The sequence below is a fragment of the Phyllostomus hastatus genome, unplaced genomic scaffold (genome assembly GCF_019186645.2).
Source record: "Phyllostomus hastatus isolate PE091 unplaced genomic scaffold, TTU_PhHast_1.1 phas_contig_30, whole genome shotgun sequence".
In the NCBI taxonomy this organism is placed as follows: domain Eukaryota; kingdom Metazoa; phylum Chordata; class Mammalia; order Chiroptera; family Phyllostomidae; genus Phyllostomus; species Phyllostomus hastatus.
In genome coordinates, this window is record NW_025333841.1 from 8015379 (window position 1) to 8035895 (window position 20517).

General features: G+C 38.0%; 1 protein-coding gene across 1 annotated transcript; it reads right to left on the minus strand.

The window, feature by feature from the left end:
- Nucleotides 1-9402: 9402 nt before the first annotated feature.
- Nucleotides 9403-10033, minus strand: LOC123819120 (prothymosin alpha-like). The gene has a single exon (XM_045839448.1). It carries the CDS (start codon nt 9880-9882, stop codon nt 9463-9465), a length of 420 nt encoding a protein of 139 aa, XP_045695404.1. The 5' UTR covers nt 9883-10033; the 3' UTR covers nt 9403-9462.
- Nucleotides 10034-20517: the final 10484 nt, after the last annotated feature.

Consider the following 20517-nt stretch of genomic DNA (forward strand, 5'->3'; position numbering starts at 1 on the left):
TATAGAACAATGTTCAAATTCCTTAATTTGTCTGTCATTTAAGCTTGCCACTATTTGCTCTTCTCCATGATCTCCACTCATTTAATGTATTGTGTCCTCCAATCATGTGGAATCTCTATCTGTTCCTAATCAGCTCTCATAATTTCCCACCTCAATGGCTTCATTCTTGTTCTTTCTTCCCTTAGCCTGAAATCCTGTTCACACTCCTTCAATGGTTATCCAGAGTCAGATCCTACTTATTATCCATGGCCTGCTTCAAATGACGTTGCCTAAACAGAAGTTTACCTGAGTATTCCACCTTCTGCACAATCTGACTTGAAGGAAACAATTCTGTGCTGTGAAATCCCAGAGTCTTTTACTTCTTTATTTTGTGGCTCTCTACCTAGGTATTTCTGTTCAAATGTGCTCTTTCCTACTAGACTGAGAGCTTATCAATGGTAGAAAAGAATGGTTGATTCTTTTTTTTGTCCTCTGCAAACTTATACATACATATCATCAATTTAAAATCTTTTTATAATACTCCCATTAAATATATATGCCTATTTGCCTCAGGGTCACAGAAAAAAATGGGGCAGATTCAGTTAATACAGTGCTATTATTTACAATTTAATATTAGGTTTGGATGATAAGTCATAGCTCATTATTTTCTTTTATGTTCTCCTTGATTACATCTCAATTTATCTCTAAGGATAAGCAAGACATGTTGTGACCCTAAGTAATGTGTCTTTGTGTCTTCATTTTCCTGTTGCAAATACTGATAAGTGTATCAGTCACATCTTTTCATGTGAATACAATTGTAGTATTCAGTTCTACAAGTAGTCATCAGGCATCTACAATGTACGATAGAGAAGTAACACCTAATTCCTCCTTGGAAAGATCTTTCAATGGGGAATGGGAGTATAAGACAAGGCTACAAGTAATAGTACAGGTTGAATTTCTCCCCTGCAGTGCAGACATCAATTAAGGTGTATCAACTCATTTGCTACAATGTGGGAGAATCTCAAAGCAAGAGTTAATTAATTACAGAGGTATGTGCAGTAACTCCCATGACTAACATGAGTTAGCTTAGAGCATTGTTTTTTGGTATGGTGCCTGGACCAACACCATCATCACCTGGGAGCTTATGAGTAATACAAATTCTTGGGCCCAACCCAAGACCTACTGAACTGGATGTTTTCTTGGTGGAGCCAAACAATCTGTGTCTTAACAAGCCCCCTACCTAGGTGATTCTTGTTCACATTACTTTTAAGAAGTACTCACCTAGGACCAGTTTGACATGTCCCTCCTTAAGGAGACCTCATTAATCTTCTAACTGAGGTCTGTGTTTTCCTGGGAGTACATGAAGACTTTCTGTGAAATTTCAAGTGAACCTAGTTCCATATCCTCAATTTCAATTTGTATATTTTCCATAAAATGTATCTGCTTGAGAAAGTATCCATGGTGGGGGCAGCAAGCCAGTTATATTTTACTAGCTCTCCTCTCACCACCAGCCTTCTCAAATTCTGCTAAAAACAAAGGATGGTGTGAAATTAAAACTTAACACTGCCCTGGCTGGCATAGCTCAGTGGATTGAGCCTGGGCTGCGAACCAAAGTGTCGCAGGTTTGATTCCTAGCCAGGGTACATGCCTGGGTTGCAGGCCATAACCCCCAGCAACCACACATTGATGTTTCTCTCTCTCTCTCTCTCTCTCTATTTCCATCTCTTCCTCTCTAAACATAAATAAATAAAATCTTAAAAAAAATCAGGATCCAATCCAATAAAGTTTAAAAAAAAAAACCAAAAACTTATTAACAAAAGGTTTATGGCAGGTAGTTATGTCCTAGGCTAGAATCATCCCTGACAAAAGTCAATCTTTATTTTTTGTCTTTTTTAAAATAATATTTTATTTATTTAATTTTTTAAATTTATTTATTTTTTAGAGAGGGAAGGGAGGGAGATAGAGAGAGAGAAAAACATCAATGTGCGGTTGCTGGGGGTCATGGTCTGCAACCCAGGCATGTAACCTGACTGAGAATCGAACCTGCAACACTTTGGTTCGCAGCCCACACTCAATCCACTGAGCTACGCCAGCCAGGGCTTATTTATTTAATTTTAGAGAGAGGGGAAGGGAGGAAGAAAGAGGGATAGAAGCAGCAACGTGTGAGAGCTTTCATGCTTCATGTAACCTCTCGCACACCCCCAGACAGGGACCTGGCCCACAAGCCAGGCATGTGACCTGACTCAGAATTGAACTGGTGACCTTTCAGTTTATAGGCCAGCACTCAATCCACTGAGCCACACCAGCCAGGGCAATAAAGGCAGTCTTTAATTATGTTAGTCTATTTGTCTTTTTTCATCTACAATAACGTACCTTTGGAATGTGAAATTTCCTTTTTCTGCACCCATCAAAGTGCACCAATCACACAAAAGGGACACCGCATATCCCCTCATTCTTATTGTTCTCATGTTAATTGTTGATTGTTAACTATCCTGTACTCACTTATGTAAAAGAAGTATGTGTCTGTCATTTTCCTTTTAATCCAATCCCAGAGGTTTCTCTGCTTTGCTTTCTTCCACCTCCCTAACCTATCACCAGTGGATTTCATGTAACCCACTTATATCTTCTTTTTTTATTGTAATGTATAAAATGGGTGCAAAACTGCCATTTTCTGGAGCATTTTTTCAATCAGTTGAGATTTTGCTTCCTGGCAATTGTTCTCAGTTTGGCTCAAATAAACTGACACAATTCTCTCTCTAAAAAAAGGTAACTTTCACCCACCTTAATTCTCACTAAGGTGCATTGCCCCATGGATATAAATACCTCTGGGAAAACAAAGAGGCAATTTGAAATAAGGTGCTTGTGTTAAAAAAAATGTGGATGACTCTAATCAAGCCTGGGTAACAAATCTCTTTGCAAGTAGGTGGTATCCAATTTTTTACACTCAAGAATATTGAAGACTGATTAAGCATTAAAAGTATTTTTCGATGGAACTCTTATGCATTGCTAGTGGGAATGTAAAATGGCATAGCCACTGTGGAAGACAGTATGACAGTTCTTTAAAAAAATTAAAATAAAGTACACTAAAATCCAACAACTCCACTTCTGAGTATAAACCCAAAAGAACTGAAAGCATGGGCTACAATATTTAAATACCCATTATTTACAATAGTCAAAATGTGGAAGAAGCATTATTTATAATTGCTAAAAGGCAACTGAAATGTCTATCAATGGATAAGTGAATAAAAAAATGTGTTATATACGTACAATGGAATATTAGCCTTAAAAAGGAAAGAAGCTCTGACACATGCTACAACATAGACTAACCTTGAAGATATTATGCTAAGTGAAATAAATCAGGAACAGAAATACAAATGTTGTATGGTTTTATTTATCTGAGGTACCTACAGTACTCAAATTCACTGACACAGAAAGTAGAATGGTGGTTGCCAGGGGTAGAAGGAAATAGGGAGTTATTGTTTTGTGAGTATAGAGTTCCATTTTGGGAAGATGAAAAAATTCCACAGATGGATGGTGGTGATAGTTGCACAACAGTGTGAATGTACTTAATGCCACAGAACTGTATACTTAAAATGGTTAAAGTGGTAAATTTTCTGATGTATATTTTACCACATTTTTTAAAAATTGATAATCATTATGAAATTTGGAAGACATGAAATATGAAAAGTTTTTAAAATATCAGGTGACATTGCCCCAACAAAACTCTATTCCTTCTAGTACAATATATTTATTTATGTAAATAAGGTTTCTTTGCATTTACATCTATAAAAATGTTGAATCCTGTCTCATTTGAGCAATAAGTAATATTTTTATCTTAGGTACATGAACTAATCAGGCAGAAAAGCCTCATCAACAAATATTGGAAAGGCTGTGGATAAAAGGAAACCCTTTGATCACCGTTGGTGGGAATGTAAATTGGTGCAGCCACTATAAAAACAGTATGGAGAGTCCCCAAAATTTTTTTAAAAAAGAACTACCATTTCATCCAGCAATCCGACTTCTGGGTATACATCCAAAGAAATTGAAATCAGGACATTGTAAAGATATTTGCACTCCCATGTTCATTGGAGCATTATTCATAATAGTCAAGATATGGAAACAACCCAAGTGCCCATTGATGGAAGAACAGATTATTCAGCCATGCAAAAGAAGGAAATCCAACCTTTTGCAACAACATGGATAGACCTACAGGGCATTATGCTAAGTGAAATAAACCAGACAGAGAAAGACCATACTGCACACTCTCATTTATATGTGGAATGTAAAAAAGCTAAAGTCATAGAAATAGAAAGTATAATGGTGGTTGCCAGGGGAAATGGGGAGATGCGGGTTAAAGGGTACAGATTTCTACCTATAAGAAAAATAAGTTCTGGGGATCTAATTTACAACATAGTAACTATAATGAACAGTAATTTATTGTATTATATACATGAAAGTTACTTAAAAGAGTAGATCTTAAATGTTACCACCACAAAAAAATGTCAAATGATGGAGGTATTAACTAACATTGTGGTAACCATTTTGCAATATATATATATACAAAATTATCATATATTACACCCTAAACTTACATAGGTTAATTCCTGGGTTCTTTGTTCAGTTCCTTTGATCTATCTGTTTGTTCTTGTGCCAGTACCAGGCTACTTCTATTTCAGTGGCCCTATAGAATAGTTTGATATCAGGAGTTGTAATATCTCCAGCTTTGACCTTCTTTTGCAAGATTGCCGAGGCTTTTCAAGGTCTTTTTTAGTTTCATATAAGTCTTTGGAGTATTTGTTCTAGTTCTGTGAAGTATGCCATTGGTATTTTAATAGGAATTACATTGAATGTATAGATTGCTTTGGATAGAATAGCCATTTTAATGAGGTTAATTCTTCTAGCCCATGAACATGGTATCTATTTCCACTTATTTGTATCTTCCTTGATTTCCTCCTTCAGTGGCCTATAGTTTCCCAAGTATAGGTCCTTTACCTCCTTGGTTAAATTTATTCCTGGACACCTAATTTTTTTTTGTTGCAAGAGTAAATGGAATTGTTTTTTTTTAGTTTATCTCTCTTTTTTAAAGATTTTATTTATTTATTTTTAGAGAGAGGGGAAGCGAGGGAGGAAGAGGGGGAGAGAAATATCAATGTGTGGTTGCCTCTTGCACTCCCCACTGGGGAGCAGGCCCACAACCCAGGTATGTGCCCTGACTGGGAATTGAACTGGCAACCCTTTGGTTCACAGGCCTGTGGTCAATCCACTGAGCCACACCAGCGAGGGCTTAGTTTCTCTTTCTGATAGCTCATTATTTGTGTATAGAAATGTCATCAATTTCTGGGTATTAATTTTGTATCCTGCTGCTTTGCTGAATTCATTTAGTAGGTTTAGTATTTTCTAGGAGGACTCTAGAAGGTTTCCTATGTATGATATCATGTCCTCTATGAATACTGACAGCTTTACTTCCTTCTTTCCAATTTGGATGCCATTTTTTGGTTCTACTTGTCTGATAAACTCATGCCTGTATGAGCAATTGCTATTTGACAAAGATGGCAAAAGCATACAACGGAGCAAAGACAGTGCCTTCAATAAATGGTGTTGGGAAAACTGGACTGGTACATGCAAAAACAAAATGAAACTAGACTTCTGGCCAAGATGGAGGTATAGGTAGATGCACTGTGCCTCCTTGCACAACTAAAAGGACAACCACAAATTTAAAAACAAAAAACAACCAGAACTGACAGAAAATCAAACTGTAGGGAAATCCAACAACCAAAGAGTTAAAGAAGAAACATTCATCCTGATGAGCAGGAGGGGAGGAGATGAAAAGCCGGGGCAGAGAGTACTCAGGGCAACATGGTGGGTGGAAGATTGGGGCAGATGGAAGCTGGAGGACTGGAAGAGGCAGTGGCTGGTGGAGCAGGTGGTCCCACATTGGCATGTAGATAAGCTGGGAGGAACAACTGGGGAGCAAGGCAGATGGAGCAACCCAGGTTTCCAGCATGGTGAAATAAAGCCTCAAAACCTTTGAATGAAAAAACCTGTGGGTGTTACAGCAGTGGGAGAAACTCCCAGCCACACAGGAGAGTTCATTGGAGAGACCCACAGGGTCCTAGAACATAAACAAACCCACCCACCCACCCAGGAATCAGCACTAGAAGGGCCAAATTTGCTTGTGGGTAGTGGAGGAAGTGACTGAAAGCTGGCAAGAACTGAGCAAGCAGCACTGTTACCTCTGATACCCATCCTCCACATACAGCACCAAAATGCAGCAATGTGGGTTGTCCCACTCTGGCAAATACTAAGGTTCCACCCCTTAGTACATAACAGGCACACTGAGACAAAAAAAAATACAATCCAAATGAAACAGCAGATCAAAGCTCCAGAAAAATTTCAACTAAGCCCTGAAGAGATACCCAACCTATCAGATACAGAGCTCAGAACACTGGTAATCAGGATGCTCAGAGAACTGGTTGAGTATGGCCACAAAATAGAGGAAAAAATGAAGACTATGAATGGTGAAATAAAGGAATATGCACAGGGAATCAACAGTGACGTGAAGGAAACCAGGACTTAGATCAATGTTTTGAAGTAGGAGGAAGAAATAAACATTCAACCAGAACAGAATAAACAAACAAGAATTCAAAAAAGTGAAAAGAGCCTTGGGAACCTCCAGGACAACTTTAAACATTCTAACATCCAAATCATTGAGGTACCAGAAGGACAAGAAGAAGAGCAAGAAATTGAAAATTTACCTGGACAAATAACGAAGAACTTCCTTAATCTGGCAAAGGAAATAGACTTCCAGGAAGTCCAGGAAGCTCAAAGACTCCTGAAGTAGTTGGACCCCAAGGAAGCACACACCAAGGCACATCATAATTACATTAGCGAAGATTAAAGATAAGGAGAGAATCTTTTTTAAAAAAGATTTTTATTTATTCATTTTTAGAGAGTAGGGAAGAGAAGGAGAAAGAGAGGGAGAAAAATATCAGTGTATGGTTGTCTCTTGAGTGCCCTGTACTGGGGACCTGGCTCACAACCCAGGTATGTGCGCTGACTGGGAATCAAACTGGAAACCTTTTGGTTTGCAGCCCATGCTCAATCCATTGAGCTACACCAGTCAGGGCAATAAGAAGAGAATCTTAAAGGCAGCAAGAGAAAAGGAGACAGTTACCTACACAGGAATTTCCAAAAGACTATCAAGTGATTTCTCAAAAGAAACCTTACAGGCAAGAAGGAGCTGGAAAGAATATTCGAAGTCATGAAAGGCAAAGACCTACATTGAAAATTATTCTATCCAGCAAAGCTATCATTTAGAATGGAAGGGCAGATAAATTCTTCCCAGATAAGGTCAAGTTAAAGGATTTCATCATCACCAAGCCCATATTATATGAAATGTTAAAGGGATTTATCTAAGAAAAAGTAGATGATCAAAAATATGAACAGTAAAATGACAACAAACACACAAGTATTAACAACAAAACCTACAATCACAAAAACAAAAACACACTTAAGGAAACAACTAGAAGAATGGAAACACAGAAATGGAGATCGTATGGAGAGTTATCGGTGGGAAGGTGGAGGAGGGAGAAGGGGAAAAAGGTACAGGGAATTAGAAGCATAAATGGTAGGTAGAAAACAGACAGGTGGAGGTAATGAATAGTATAAGAAATGGAGAAGCCAAATAACTTATATGCACAACCCATGGGCATGAATTAAGGCAGGAGGGGGAATGGTGGTGGAAAGGGGAGAGCAGGGTGGAGGGGAATGAAAAGGAGAACAATGGTACAACTGTAATAGCATAATCAATAAATATATTAAATGAAACTAGACCACTAACTTACACATCACACAAAAATAAATTCAAAACTGATAAAAGACCTGAAACCATAACAATCCTAGAAGAAAACATGGAGAGTAAAATCTCAGATATTCAGCATAGAAATATTTTTGCCAATATATTTCCTAAGGCACTTAAACAAAGCAGAAAATAAACAAATGGTACTACATCAAACTAAAAAGCTTCTGTACAACTAAAGAAACCATCAGCAAGACAAATATAGAACATTTTTGCCAATGATACATTTGACAAGGATTTAATCTACAAAACATACAATTAACTAATACAACTCAATGCCAGGAAGACAAACAACCCAATTAAGAAATGGACAAAGCCCTGAATAGACACTTCTCCAAAGAGAACAGACAGAGGGCCCATGGATATATGAAAAAAATGCTGAGCATCACTGATCATCAGAGAAATGCAAATTAAAACCTCAATGAGATATCACTTTACACCTGTCAGAATTGCTACCATCATTAAATCAACAAACAAGTACTAGCGAGGATATGGAGAAAAGGAAACCTTAGTGCCCTATTGATAGGAATGCAGACTGGTGCTGCCACTGTGGAAAACAAAATGGAGTATCATTAAAAATTTTAAAATGGGGGTACAAAATGGTGGGGGAGTGAATGTAAGCCACTAACCTCCTCCCAGGACTAATCTGGATTTACAACTAAATCGTGGAGGTATCACCCAGAACAAACAACTGAACAATAGAGAGAGAGAAGCCTCATAACCTCAGACAGACAAAAGAATCAGCTTCAGTACTAATTGAATGATCAGGAGTGTGATGGAGACTCAAGAGGATTGGTTGAGTGCCCATAGGTGGCAGAACAGGAGGGATAATTATGCAACTGGTTGGATCCCCCTGAGAAGTGTGGGGTCTAAATCCTAAGCTGGGATCTCCAGCCTGAAACACCAGAGCTGGAAAAGTACACATAACAACCAGCAGTGAAAACCGGCAGGGTTGCTCTCTCCCAGAGACAGATGGTTGGAGATGCAAAGAGCCGTTTAAAGGGCCAACATAAATTTTTTTTTGTCAGAACAACTCAGCAAAATAAAATTCCGGTTTATTGTTGGACAACATTGTTTTACACATACATCAAACAGGCCAAAAAATAAGTAAATAAACAGAAACTTTATAAGCAAAAATGGAAAAAAGCAATATTTTATCTTTGGCCTTTTTAACCATGTCATACAAACCAACTACTTATAGTACAGCTAAATACACGCACAAAAAGTTACGGGAATGCTCAGAATAAGATTTTTTTGTTGTTTTTGCTTTTTTTAAAGGTTTTTTTTCTCCTTTGAGATTATAATGAACATGGTCACACCACAAGTAAAGTCAGAAGTAGGAGAGAGAATGCTCCAAAGTCTGGTTTGGTCATGCTCAGATCATTAAAAATGGCAGACCACTAACAATATGTACAAAAATATAAAATGTAAATAAAAAATACAAACAAATTTTCCTTTTTAAAGGACTTTTAAGAAAAAAGTAGGGCATTGGAAGTTTTGTTTTCTTCCTCCCCTGTTGCAAATTCACATAGTGGTTTTCGTTGGGTGGTGGAGAACGTATGTCACCTGAGAGTGGTGCTGCCTGCAGTGGGTGGGTGGGAATCTCTACTTGAAGGTGACCATGTTTAGATTCTGAGATGGGAAGTGCAGTGTAAATAGATCACAGTGGCCTTTTTTTTTAAGTTTAAGTTTTCCTTTTTTGCTTTACAGTCATCCTCATCGAACTTCTGCCTCTTGGTGTCAACATCGTTATTCTCATCATCTTTAGCTGTCCAATTGCCCATGGCTGCCTCAGCCTCCTCATCTTCATCTCCATCCTCTTCCTCACCATCACCTTCCTCCTTCTCTTCCTTCTCCTCCATTTCTTCTTCCTCTCCTTCATCTACCTCATTGTCAGCCCCCTGCTCCCCATTTTCCTCATTAGCATTGTCATTAACAGGTGCATCTCTTCCATTCTTTGCCTCTTCCACTCCCTTCTTCTCCTTTAAGTCTTTGGTGGTGATCTTGGAGCTGGTATCCATGGCCACATCTGACATTGTGGGCATGCCAGTGATCCTATGCAGCAGATTTTTTAAAAAGTAAGACTTTGAGAACTCTGGCAAAAATGCTGTGGAAGTCCGTGGCAACTTAGGAGGCACGTGACAGAGGTGGCTGCAGCAAGCGGAAAAGCACACACAGGAACAATGCAAACATGGCTTTTCAGAGTGGCTGGCCTCAGCATAAAAATTTTCATTTGTGGCCACTTACCCTGGGCTTTGGCAAAGGCAGGGGCAGAGTGGGCTAGAGATGCCTGAGGAGGGAATGGAAGCTTTGGGGAGAGGACTGAGAGAGCAGCCATGGGATCCTGGTGCTGAGTCATTATCCCTATGGCAGCAGCCATCCTGCTCAGGCAGACCACTCCACTCTGAGCAATAGCAGCCTGAAGGGAAACAATAGCCCTGACCCCAGGATAGACTCTGCCCCACCTGTGGTGCTTAAGCCTGGCTGCTGAGTGCAGAGTGACTAGATTAACAACTGAAGGAGCAGCCATGGACAGTAGATCCCTGGCAGTCTTGGAACAGGCTGCCTAAGGTCAGATGGAGTCACCATCTGACATCACCAGAGGAGGATCTAGAAAGAAAAAAAAAACAGTGGTAAATACTAGAGGCTCCTGAGACAAAATCCACTGTGGTCTTCTCCATGGTTGGTGATATTTTCTTCCCTGCATAGCTTTTAACATCCATTTCTTGTCCATCAAGTTTGTGCATACTAAGTTACCAGATTTTATACTATAGTATATTTCTCTCCTTTTTTATAATAGTTTTAATCTCTTTACACCCTTATTAATACTGATTCATTTGCTGTTGATAGTGGGGTGAAGGGGGGAGTTATCTGCTGCACCACTGAATCTCACAGGTCTCCTACTGTAGAAGTTCACACCACAAAGTCAGAGAGTCAAAACAGATGAATTTAAGAAACAGAAACAAACAAGAAGAGTCTCAAAAATAATTGGAAGACAAAGAAATAATGCCCCCCTCATTGAAAGGAAAGGAGGAATCCCCAGAAAGACTGCTAAATGAAATAGGAGCAAGTCAACTATCAGATATTAAGTTCAAAGCAATGGTTATAAGGAAGCTCAATGAGTTCAATGAGAATTACCAAAAACTACAGGGAAACTAGGAGGAACTTACTACAAATTTTATCATCATGAAAAAGGACATAGAAATTATCAACAAGAGTCAAGAAGAAATGAAGAATACAATACCTGAATTGAAGAACACAGTAGAAGGAATCAGAAGCAGGCTAGCCAAAGCAAAGGATTGAATCAGTGAGTTGGAGGACAAGGTAGAAAAAACTCTCAGAGAGAGTAAGAAAAGGAAAAAGGACTCTAAGGAACAAAGAGGGGTTAAGAGAACTGCAGGACAATATGAAACATAATAATATCCATATAATAGTGAGACCAGAAGGATATGAAGAGGAGCAAGGGATAGAAAACCTGTTTGAAAAAGTAATGATGGACTCCTGGCCAAGATGGAGGTATAGGTAGACACACTGTGCTTCCTTACACAACCAAGATAGGGACAACAACAATTTAGAAACAGAATAACAACCAGAGCTCACAGAAAATTGAACTGTATGGAATTCAGACAACTAAGGAGTTAAAATAGACACATTCATCCAGACTGGTAGGGGGGCTGGAGTTGGGCAGCCGGGCAGAGAGGGGTCGAGGCACAAAGAGCAGTGGGACTGGCCACATAAGGCATCCCAGGCATGCAAGACTGCAGTGGGCAAGCTCTGGGCACGTAGGCAGCAGCTGACAGACCCTGGCATGGGGTAGCAACCAGCAGACCCAGCAAGGTGGCGATTGTGAAGCAAGGCACTGAGTGCAACCTAGAGTCCCAGCACTGGGAAATAGAGTCTTGGGGCACTGATTGAAAATACCTGTGGGCGTTGAGGCTAAGGAAGAGATTCCCAGCTTCACAGGAGAGTTCATTGGAGAGACCCACTGGGTCCTAGAATGTGCACAAGCCCACCCACATGGGAATTAGCAACAGAAAGGCCCACTTTGCTTGGGGGAAGCAGCAGAAGGGACTGAAGTCTGACAGACAGTGGAGCAAGTGCCATTGTTCCCTCTTGGACCCTGCCCCCACATACCAAGCATCACAACCCAGCTACAGGGCTGTCCTGCCCTGGTGAACACCTAAGGCTCCACCCCTCATACACAACAGGTGTGACAAGTCAAAAAAAATGGCCCAAATGGAAGAGCAGATAAAAGCTCCACAACAAATACATCTAAGCGACCAAGAGATAGCCAACCTATCAGATGCACAGTTGAAAGCATTGGTGATCAGGATGCTCACAGAATTGGTTGAATTTGGTCGCAAATTAGGTGAAAAAATGAAGGCTATGCTAAGTGAAATGAAGGAAAATGTACAGGGAACCAATAGTGATAGGAAGAAAACTGGGACTCAAATAAGTGGAGTACACCAGAAGGAAGAAAGAAACATTGAACCAGAACCAAAGAAAGAAATAAAAATTCAAAAAAATGACAAGAGGCTTAGGAACCTCCAGGACATCTTTAAATGTTCCAATATCCGAATCATAGGGGTACCAGAAGGAGAAGAGGAAGATCAAGAAATTGAAAACATATTTGAACAAATAATGAAGGAGAACTTCTCCAATTTGGCAAAGGAAATAGACTTTCAGGAAGTCCAGGAAGCTCAGAGAGTCCCAAAGAACTTGGACCCAAGGAAGAACACACCAAGGCACATCATAATTACATTAGCCAAGGTAAAAATGAAGGCGAGAATCCTACAAGCAGCAAGAGATAAGGAGACAGTAACCTACAAAGGAGTTCCCATCAGACTGTCAGCTGATTTCTGAAAAGAGACCTTGCAGGCAAGAAGGGGCTAGAAAGAAGTATTCCAAGTCATGAAAGGCAAGGACCTACACCCAAGGTTGCTCTATCCAGCAAAGCTTTCATTTAGAATGGAAGAAGGGCAGATAAAGTGTTTCTCAGATAAGGTCAAGTTAAAGGAGTTCATTATCACCAAGCCCTTATTATATGAAATGTTAAAGGGACTTATCTAACAAAAAGAAGATAAAAAATATGAACAGTAAAATGACAGCAAACTCACAATTGTTAACAACCACACCTAAAACAAAAAACCAAAAACAAACTAAGCAAACAACTAGAACAGGAGCAGAATAACAGAAATGGAGATCACATGGAGTGTTAGCAACAGGGGAGTTGGAGGAGGAGAGAGGGGGAAAAGGTATGGAGAATAAGTAGCATGGATAGTAGGTAGAAAATAGACAGGGGGAGGGCAAGAATAGTATGTGAAATATAGAAGCTAAAGAACTTATGACACATGGACATGAACTAAAGGAAGGGGATGTGGGTGGGAGAGGGTGTGCAGGGTGGAGGGGAATGAAGGGGGGGGTAATGGGACAACTGTAATATCATAATTAATGGAATATATTTTAAAAAGTAATGATAGAAAACTTCCCTAATTTGATGACAGAAAAAGCCACAAAAGTCCAGGAAGCAGAGAGGGTTCCAATGAAGAGGAGCCCAAAGAGGCCCACTCCAACACATATCATAATTAAAATAGCAAAATTTAAATACAGAGAATCTTAAAGGCAGCAAGGGAGAAACAATAAGTAACATGCAAGGGAGCCCCAATAAGGGTAGTACTTGACTTCTCAACAGAAACACTACAAACCAGAAGGGAATGACAAGAAATATAAAAGCAATGAAAAGCAAAGGCCTGCAACCAAGACTACTCTATCCTGTGAGGCTCTCAGTTAAAATGGGAGGCAAAATAAGGAGTTTCCTAGACAAAAGAAGGCTGAAAGAATACACAACCACCAAACCAGCACTACAAGATATGCTAAAGAGACTGCTTTAAGAAGAGGAAGAAGAAGAATGAGAGAGAAAAGAAGATGGGTACAAAGGGAGTAAAATGGCAACGAATGAGTACCTATCAATAATAACCCTAAATGTAAATGGACTAAATGCTGAAATCAAAACACATAGGGTACCTGAAGAGACAGGAAAACATGATCCACACATATGCTTCTTAGAAAAGATCTACCTCAGAAAAAAATACCTGCACAGACTGAAAGGGAAGAGTTGGAAAACATATTCCAAGCAAACGGACAAGAAAAGAAGAAAAGCTAGTGTAGCAATACTTATATCTGGCAAAATAGATTTCAAAACAAATTCCATAAAAAGAGACACAGAAGAACAATTCATAATATTCAAGAGAAGAATCAATCAAGAAGACCTAAGTATTATAAACACATATGCACCCAACATAGTAGCACACAAATATTTAAGAAAAATCTTGGAGGAAATTGAGAAAAATATAGAACGCAACACACTTATACAAGGGGATTTTAACATCCTACTGTCAAAAATGGATAGATCTTCCAAACAAAATATCAACAAGGATATTGTGGCATTGATCAATGTCTTAGATCAAATGGAATTAACTGATACATATATAAAACCTTTCACCCCAAAGAAACAAAATACACATTATTTTCAAATACACATGGAATATTTTCAAAGATAGCATGATAGGACAACTAAAGAAACCTCAAAAAGTTCAAGAAAATTGAAATCATATCAAGGATTTTCTCTGACCACAAGGGACTGAAACTAGAAACCAAACTCAGGGAAAAAAACTCAAAAACACTCAAATCCATGGAGATTGAATAGCATGCTATTAAACAATGAATGGATTAATAATGAGATCAAGGAAGGAATCAAACATTTCTGGAAATAAATAAAAATTAGCACACAACAGTCCAAAACTTGGGACACAACAAAGGCAGTCCTGAGAGGGAAGTTCAAAATGATACAGGCCTACCTAAAAAATAAACATTTCAAACAAACAACCTAACCCTATGCCTGCAAGAACTGGATGAACAACAACAATGACAGCCCAGAACAAGTAAAAGGAAGGAAATAACCGAGATCAGAGCAAAATTAAATGACATAGAGACTAAAAGAAAAATTCAAAGAATCAATAAATCCAGGAGCTGGTTCTTTGGAAACATAAACAACATCAACAAGCCTTTAAGCAGACTCATCGAGAAAAATAGAGAAAGAACCCAAGTAAACAAAATCAGAACTGAAAGAGGAGAGATTACAATTGATACCACAGAAATACAAAGTACTGTTATAAATTACTACAAAAAAAAAAAAAACTATGTGCCAAAAAAAAAAAATTGAAAACCTGGGCGAAGTGGACAAATTTCTAGAAAAATATAATCTTCCAAAATTGAATTAAGGAGAAGCAGAAAGCCTGAACAGACAGATAACAGCTCATAAAATTGAATCAGTAATAAAAAATACTCCCGGCACACAAAAGCCCTGTACTGGACAGTTTCACGGGAGAAATTTAGAAAACACTTAAAGAAGAGCTAACTCCTGTTCTTCACCAGCTATTGCAAAAAATCCAAGAAATGGGAAGACTCCCGAACTCTTTTTTACAAAGCCAGCATCATCCTAATCCCAAAACCAGATAAAGACAAAACCAAGAAAAAAACTAGAGGCCAATATCACTGATGAACACAGACATTAAAATCCTTAACAAAATATTGACAAATCAAATATAGCAATGCATCAGAAAGATCATACAACATGATGAAATGATTTTTATTCCAGGAATGCAAGGATAGTACAACATTCACAAATCAATAAATATGATTCACCACATAAACAAAAGGAAGGATAAAAACCACATGATTATATCAGTAGCTACAAAACAAAGTTTTGAAACAATCTAGCACGCATTTATGATAAAAACTCTCAGCAGAGTGGGAATAAAGGAAGCATACCTAAACATAATAAAGGCCATATATGAAAACCCACAGCCAACATCATACTCAATGGGCAAAAACTATAAGCACTCCCCTTAAGATCAGGAACAAGACAAGGTCTGCTTTCATCTCTCTTATTCAACATGGTACTAGAAGTCCTAGTCACAGCAATTGGACAATAAGAAGAAATAAATGTCATCCAAATTGAAAAGGAAGAAGTTAAACTGTATTTAGAGATGACATGATACTGTACATAGAGAACCCCAAAGATTTCACCATGAAACTACTAGAACTGATGAATGAATTTCAGCAACATAGTGGGATACAAAATTAATATCCAGAAATCAGTTGCATTTTATATGCCAATAATGAACTAACAGAAAGGGAAATTAAGAAACCAAGCCCATTCAACAATTGCTTCAAAGAGAATAAAGTATCTAGGAATAAACCTAACCAAGGATGTGAAAGCCTTGTACTCAGAAAATTATAGAAGATAAAAATAAGTAGAAGCACATACTGTGTTTATGGATAGGAAGAATTAACATTATTAAAATGTCCATACTACCCAAAGCAATGCATAGATTCAATAAAATTCCTATCAAAATTCCAATGATGTATTTCACAGAACTATAAAAAATATTTCAAAAATTTATATAGAGACATAAAAGGCTATGTATAGCAACAGTGATCCTGAAAAAGAAGAACAAAGTTGGAGGAATCACACCACCTAATATCAAGCAAAACTACAAGGCCATACTAATCAAAACAGCCTTGTACTGGCATTAAAACAGACACATAGATCAATGGAACAGAAAAGAGAGCCCCAAAATAAACCTAAACCTTTATAGTCTATTAATATTTCACAGAGGAAGCAAGCACATACAGTGGGCTAAAGATAGTTTATTCAGTAAATGGTGTTGGGAAAATTGGACAGATAAGTGCAGAAAAATGAAACTAGACCACATTCCTACACCACACACAACAATAAATTCAAAGTGAATTGCCCAGGCTGGTAGGACTCAGTGGATTGATCGCTGGCCTGTGAACCAAAGGGTCGCCGGTTCAATTTCTAGTCAAGGTACATGCCTGGGCTGCAGGCCAGACCTCCAGTAGGGGGTGCGTGAGAGGCAACCACACAGTGATGTTTCTCTCCCTCTCTTTCTCTCTCCTTTCTCTTCCCTCCACAAGTAAATAAATAAAATCTTTTAAGAATGGATTAAAGACTTAAATATTAGACCTAAACCAAAAAATAGTATTAGAAAACACAGGCAGCAAAATCTCAGACATTGCTGGTAGAAATACTTTTATCTGATATATCTCCCCAGTCAAGGGAAACAAAAGAAAAAATAACCAAATGGGACTTCATCAAACTAAAAAGTTTTTGCACAGCAAAGGAAATCATCAACAAAATAAAAAGCTAGAGAATGGGAGAACATTATCCCTGGTATATCTGATAAGGAATTAATATCCAAATTTATAAAGTAATTACAAAATTAACATTAAAAAATCCCAACCCAAATAAAAATGTGCAAACACAATGCACATGAAACATTTTCAAAGAATGATCACATGATAGGACACAAAACAAGCCTCAACAAATTAAAAAAAATAAAATCATATCAAGCATTTTCTCTGACCACAAGGGACTGAAACTAGAAACCAATCTCAAGGAAAACAACTCAAAAACACTCAAATTCATGGAGATTGAATAGCATGCTATTAAACAATGAATGGGTTAAGAATGAAGTCAAGGAAGAAATCAAAAACTTTCTGGAAACAAATGAAAATGAACTCACAACAGTCCAAATTTTATGGGACACAGTGTACACAGTCCTGAGAGAGAAGTTCATAGTGATACAGGCCTACATAAAAAAAGGTAGAAGCACTTCAAATAAACAACCTAACCCTACATCTACAAGAACTGGATGAACAACAACAAACAAAGCACAGAGCAAGTAGAAAGAAGGAAATAACTAAGATCAGAGCAGAATTAAGTGACGTAGAGACTAAAAGAACAATTGTAAGGATCAGTAAACCCAGGAGTGGGTTCTTTGAAAAGATAATCAAAATTGACAAGCCCTTAAGCAGACTCATCCAGAAGAAAAGAGAACCCAAATAAACACAATCAGAAATGAAAGAGGAGAGATTACAACTGATACCACAGAAGTACAAAGGATTGTAAGAAATTACCACAAAGAAGTGCATGCCATGAAATTTGAAAACCTGGATGAAATTGACAAATATCTAGAAAAATATAATCTTCCAAAACTGAATGAAGAAGAAGCAGGAAGCCTGAACAGCTGATGATATCAAAGCAGTCATCAAAAAACTCCCAGCACACAAAAGTCCTGGACTGGATCATTCCACAGGAGAATTTTACAAAACGCTTAAAGAAGAGTTAACCTCTGTCCTTTGCAGACTATTCCAAAAAGTCCAAGAACAAAGAAGACTCCCAAACTCTTTTAATAAAGCCAACATCATCCGAATCCCAAAACCACATAAAGACAAAGAAATAAAACTACATGCCAATATTGCTGATGAACTTAGATGCTAAAATCCTCAACAAAATATTGGCAAACTGCATCCAGCAATACATGAAAAAGATCATGCACCATGATCAAGTGGGATTCATCCCAGGGATGCAAGAATGGTACAATATTTGCAAATCAATAAACTTAATACATCACATAAACAAAAGGAAATACAAAAATCACATGATCATATCAGTAGATGTGGAAAATACATTTGATAAAGTACAGCATCCATTTATGATAAAAACTCTCAGCAAAGTGGGAATAGAGGGAGCATTACTCAAAATAATAAAGGCCATATATGAGAGAACTACAGCCAACATCATACTCAATGGGCAAAAACTAAAACCTTTCCCACTAAGATCAGGAACAAGACAAGGATGTCTGTTTTCACCACTTCTATTCAACATAGTATTGAAAGTCCTAGCCACAGCAATCAGACAAGAAAAGGAAATAAATGGCATCCAAATTGGAAAGGAGGAAGCAAAACTGACAGTTTGCAGATGACATGATAGTGTACATAGAAAATCCTATAGACTCTACCAAAAAATTACTCAACCTAATAAGTGAATTTGGCACAACAGCAAGATACAAAGTCAATATTCAGAAATCAAAGACATTTTTGTACACCAACAATGAAATATCAGAAACCAAAATCAGGGAAAAAAATCCCATTTGATATAGCAACAAGAAAGATAAAGTACCTAGGAATAAACCTAACTAAAGAGGTAAAAGACCTGTACTCAGAAAACTATACAATGCTGAAGAAAGAAATTAATGAAGACACAAACAAATGGAAGCATGTACCATGTTCATGGATAGGAAAAATTAACATCATCAAGATGTCCATACTACCCAAAGCAATTTATAGATTCAACACAATCCCTATTAAAGCACCACTGATATATTTCACAGATATAGAACAAATATTTCAAAAATTTATATAGCACCATAAATGATCCCAAATAGCTGGAGCAATTCTGAGAAATAAGAACAAAGTAGGAGGGATTACAATGCCTGATATCAATCTGTATTATGAGGCCACTGTAATCAAAACAGCCTGGTACTAGCATAAGGACAGACACATAGAACAATGGAACAGAATGGAGAGCCCAGAAATAATCCCAAGTCTCTTTGGTCAATTAATATTTGACAAACAGGGCAGAAGCATAAAATGGAGTAAAAATAGCCTCTTCAACAAATAGTGTTGGGAGAGCCACACAGCTCCATGAAAAAAAAAAAAAAAAGAACCTCAATCACTAACTTACACCGTACACAAAAATAAATTCAAGGTGGATAAATGACTTAAACATAAGTCATGACATCAGAAAAGTCCTAGAGGAGAACATAAGCAACAAAATCTCAGATATTCCATAGAGCAATATTTTCACTGATATGTCCTCCAGAGCAAGGGACATAAAGGAAAGAATAAACAAATGGGATCTCATCAAAATAAAAAAGCTTCTTCATGGCTAAAGAAAACAGCATTAAAATGAAAAGAGAACTAACCATATGGGAAAACATATTTGTCAATGATACCTCAGACAAGGGCTTGATCTCCAAAATATATAAAGAACTCACATGACTCCAGTCTGGGAAGACAACCAACACAATTAAAAATGGGCAAAGGACTTTAACAGACACTTCTCCAAGGAGGACACACAGAGGATCCAGAGACACATGAAAAGATGCTCAGCATCACTAGCCATCAGAGAGATGCAAATTAAAACCACAATGAGATACCACTTCACACTGGTCAGAATGGCCATCATAAACAAATCAACAAGCAATAAATGTTGGAGAGGATGTGGAGAAAAGGGAAAACCCTAGTGTACTGTTGAAGGGAATGTAAATTGGTGCAGCCACTGTGGAAAACAGTATGGAATTTTCTCCGAAAACTAAAAACAGAACTGCCTTTTGACCCAGCAATTCCACTGCTAGGATTATACCCTAAGAACCCTGAAAGTTCAATGCAAAATAACCTATGCACCCAATGTTCATAGCAGCACAATTCACATTAGCCAAGTGCTGGAAGCAACCTAAGTGCCCATTAGTAAATGAGTGGATCAAAAATCTAGGGTACATTTACACAGTGGAATACTAAACAGAAGAGAGAAAGAAAGAGCTCCTACACTTTGCAACAGCATGGATGGAACTGGAGAGCATTATGCTAAGTGAAATAAGCCAGTCAGTGAAAGACAAATAACATATGATCTTGCCTATACATGGAATGTAATCAACAAAACAACAAGCAAGCAAAATATAACCAGAGACATTGAAATTAAGAACAAACTGACAGTAACCAGAGGGGAGGTAGGAGGGGATAATGTGGGGAAA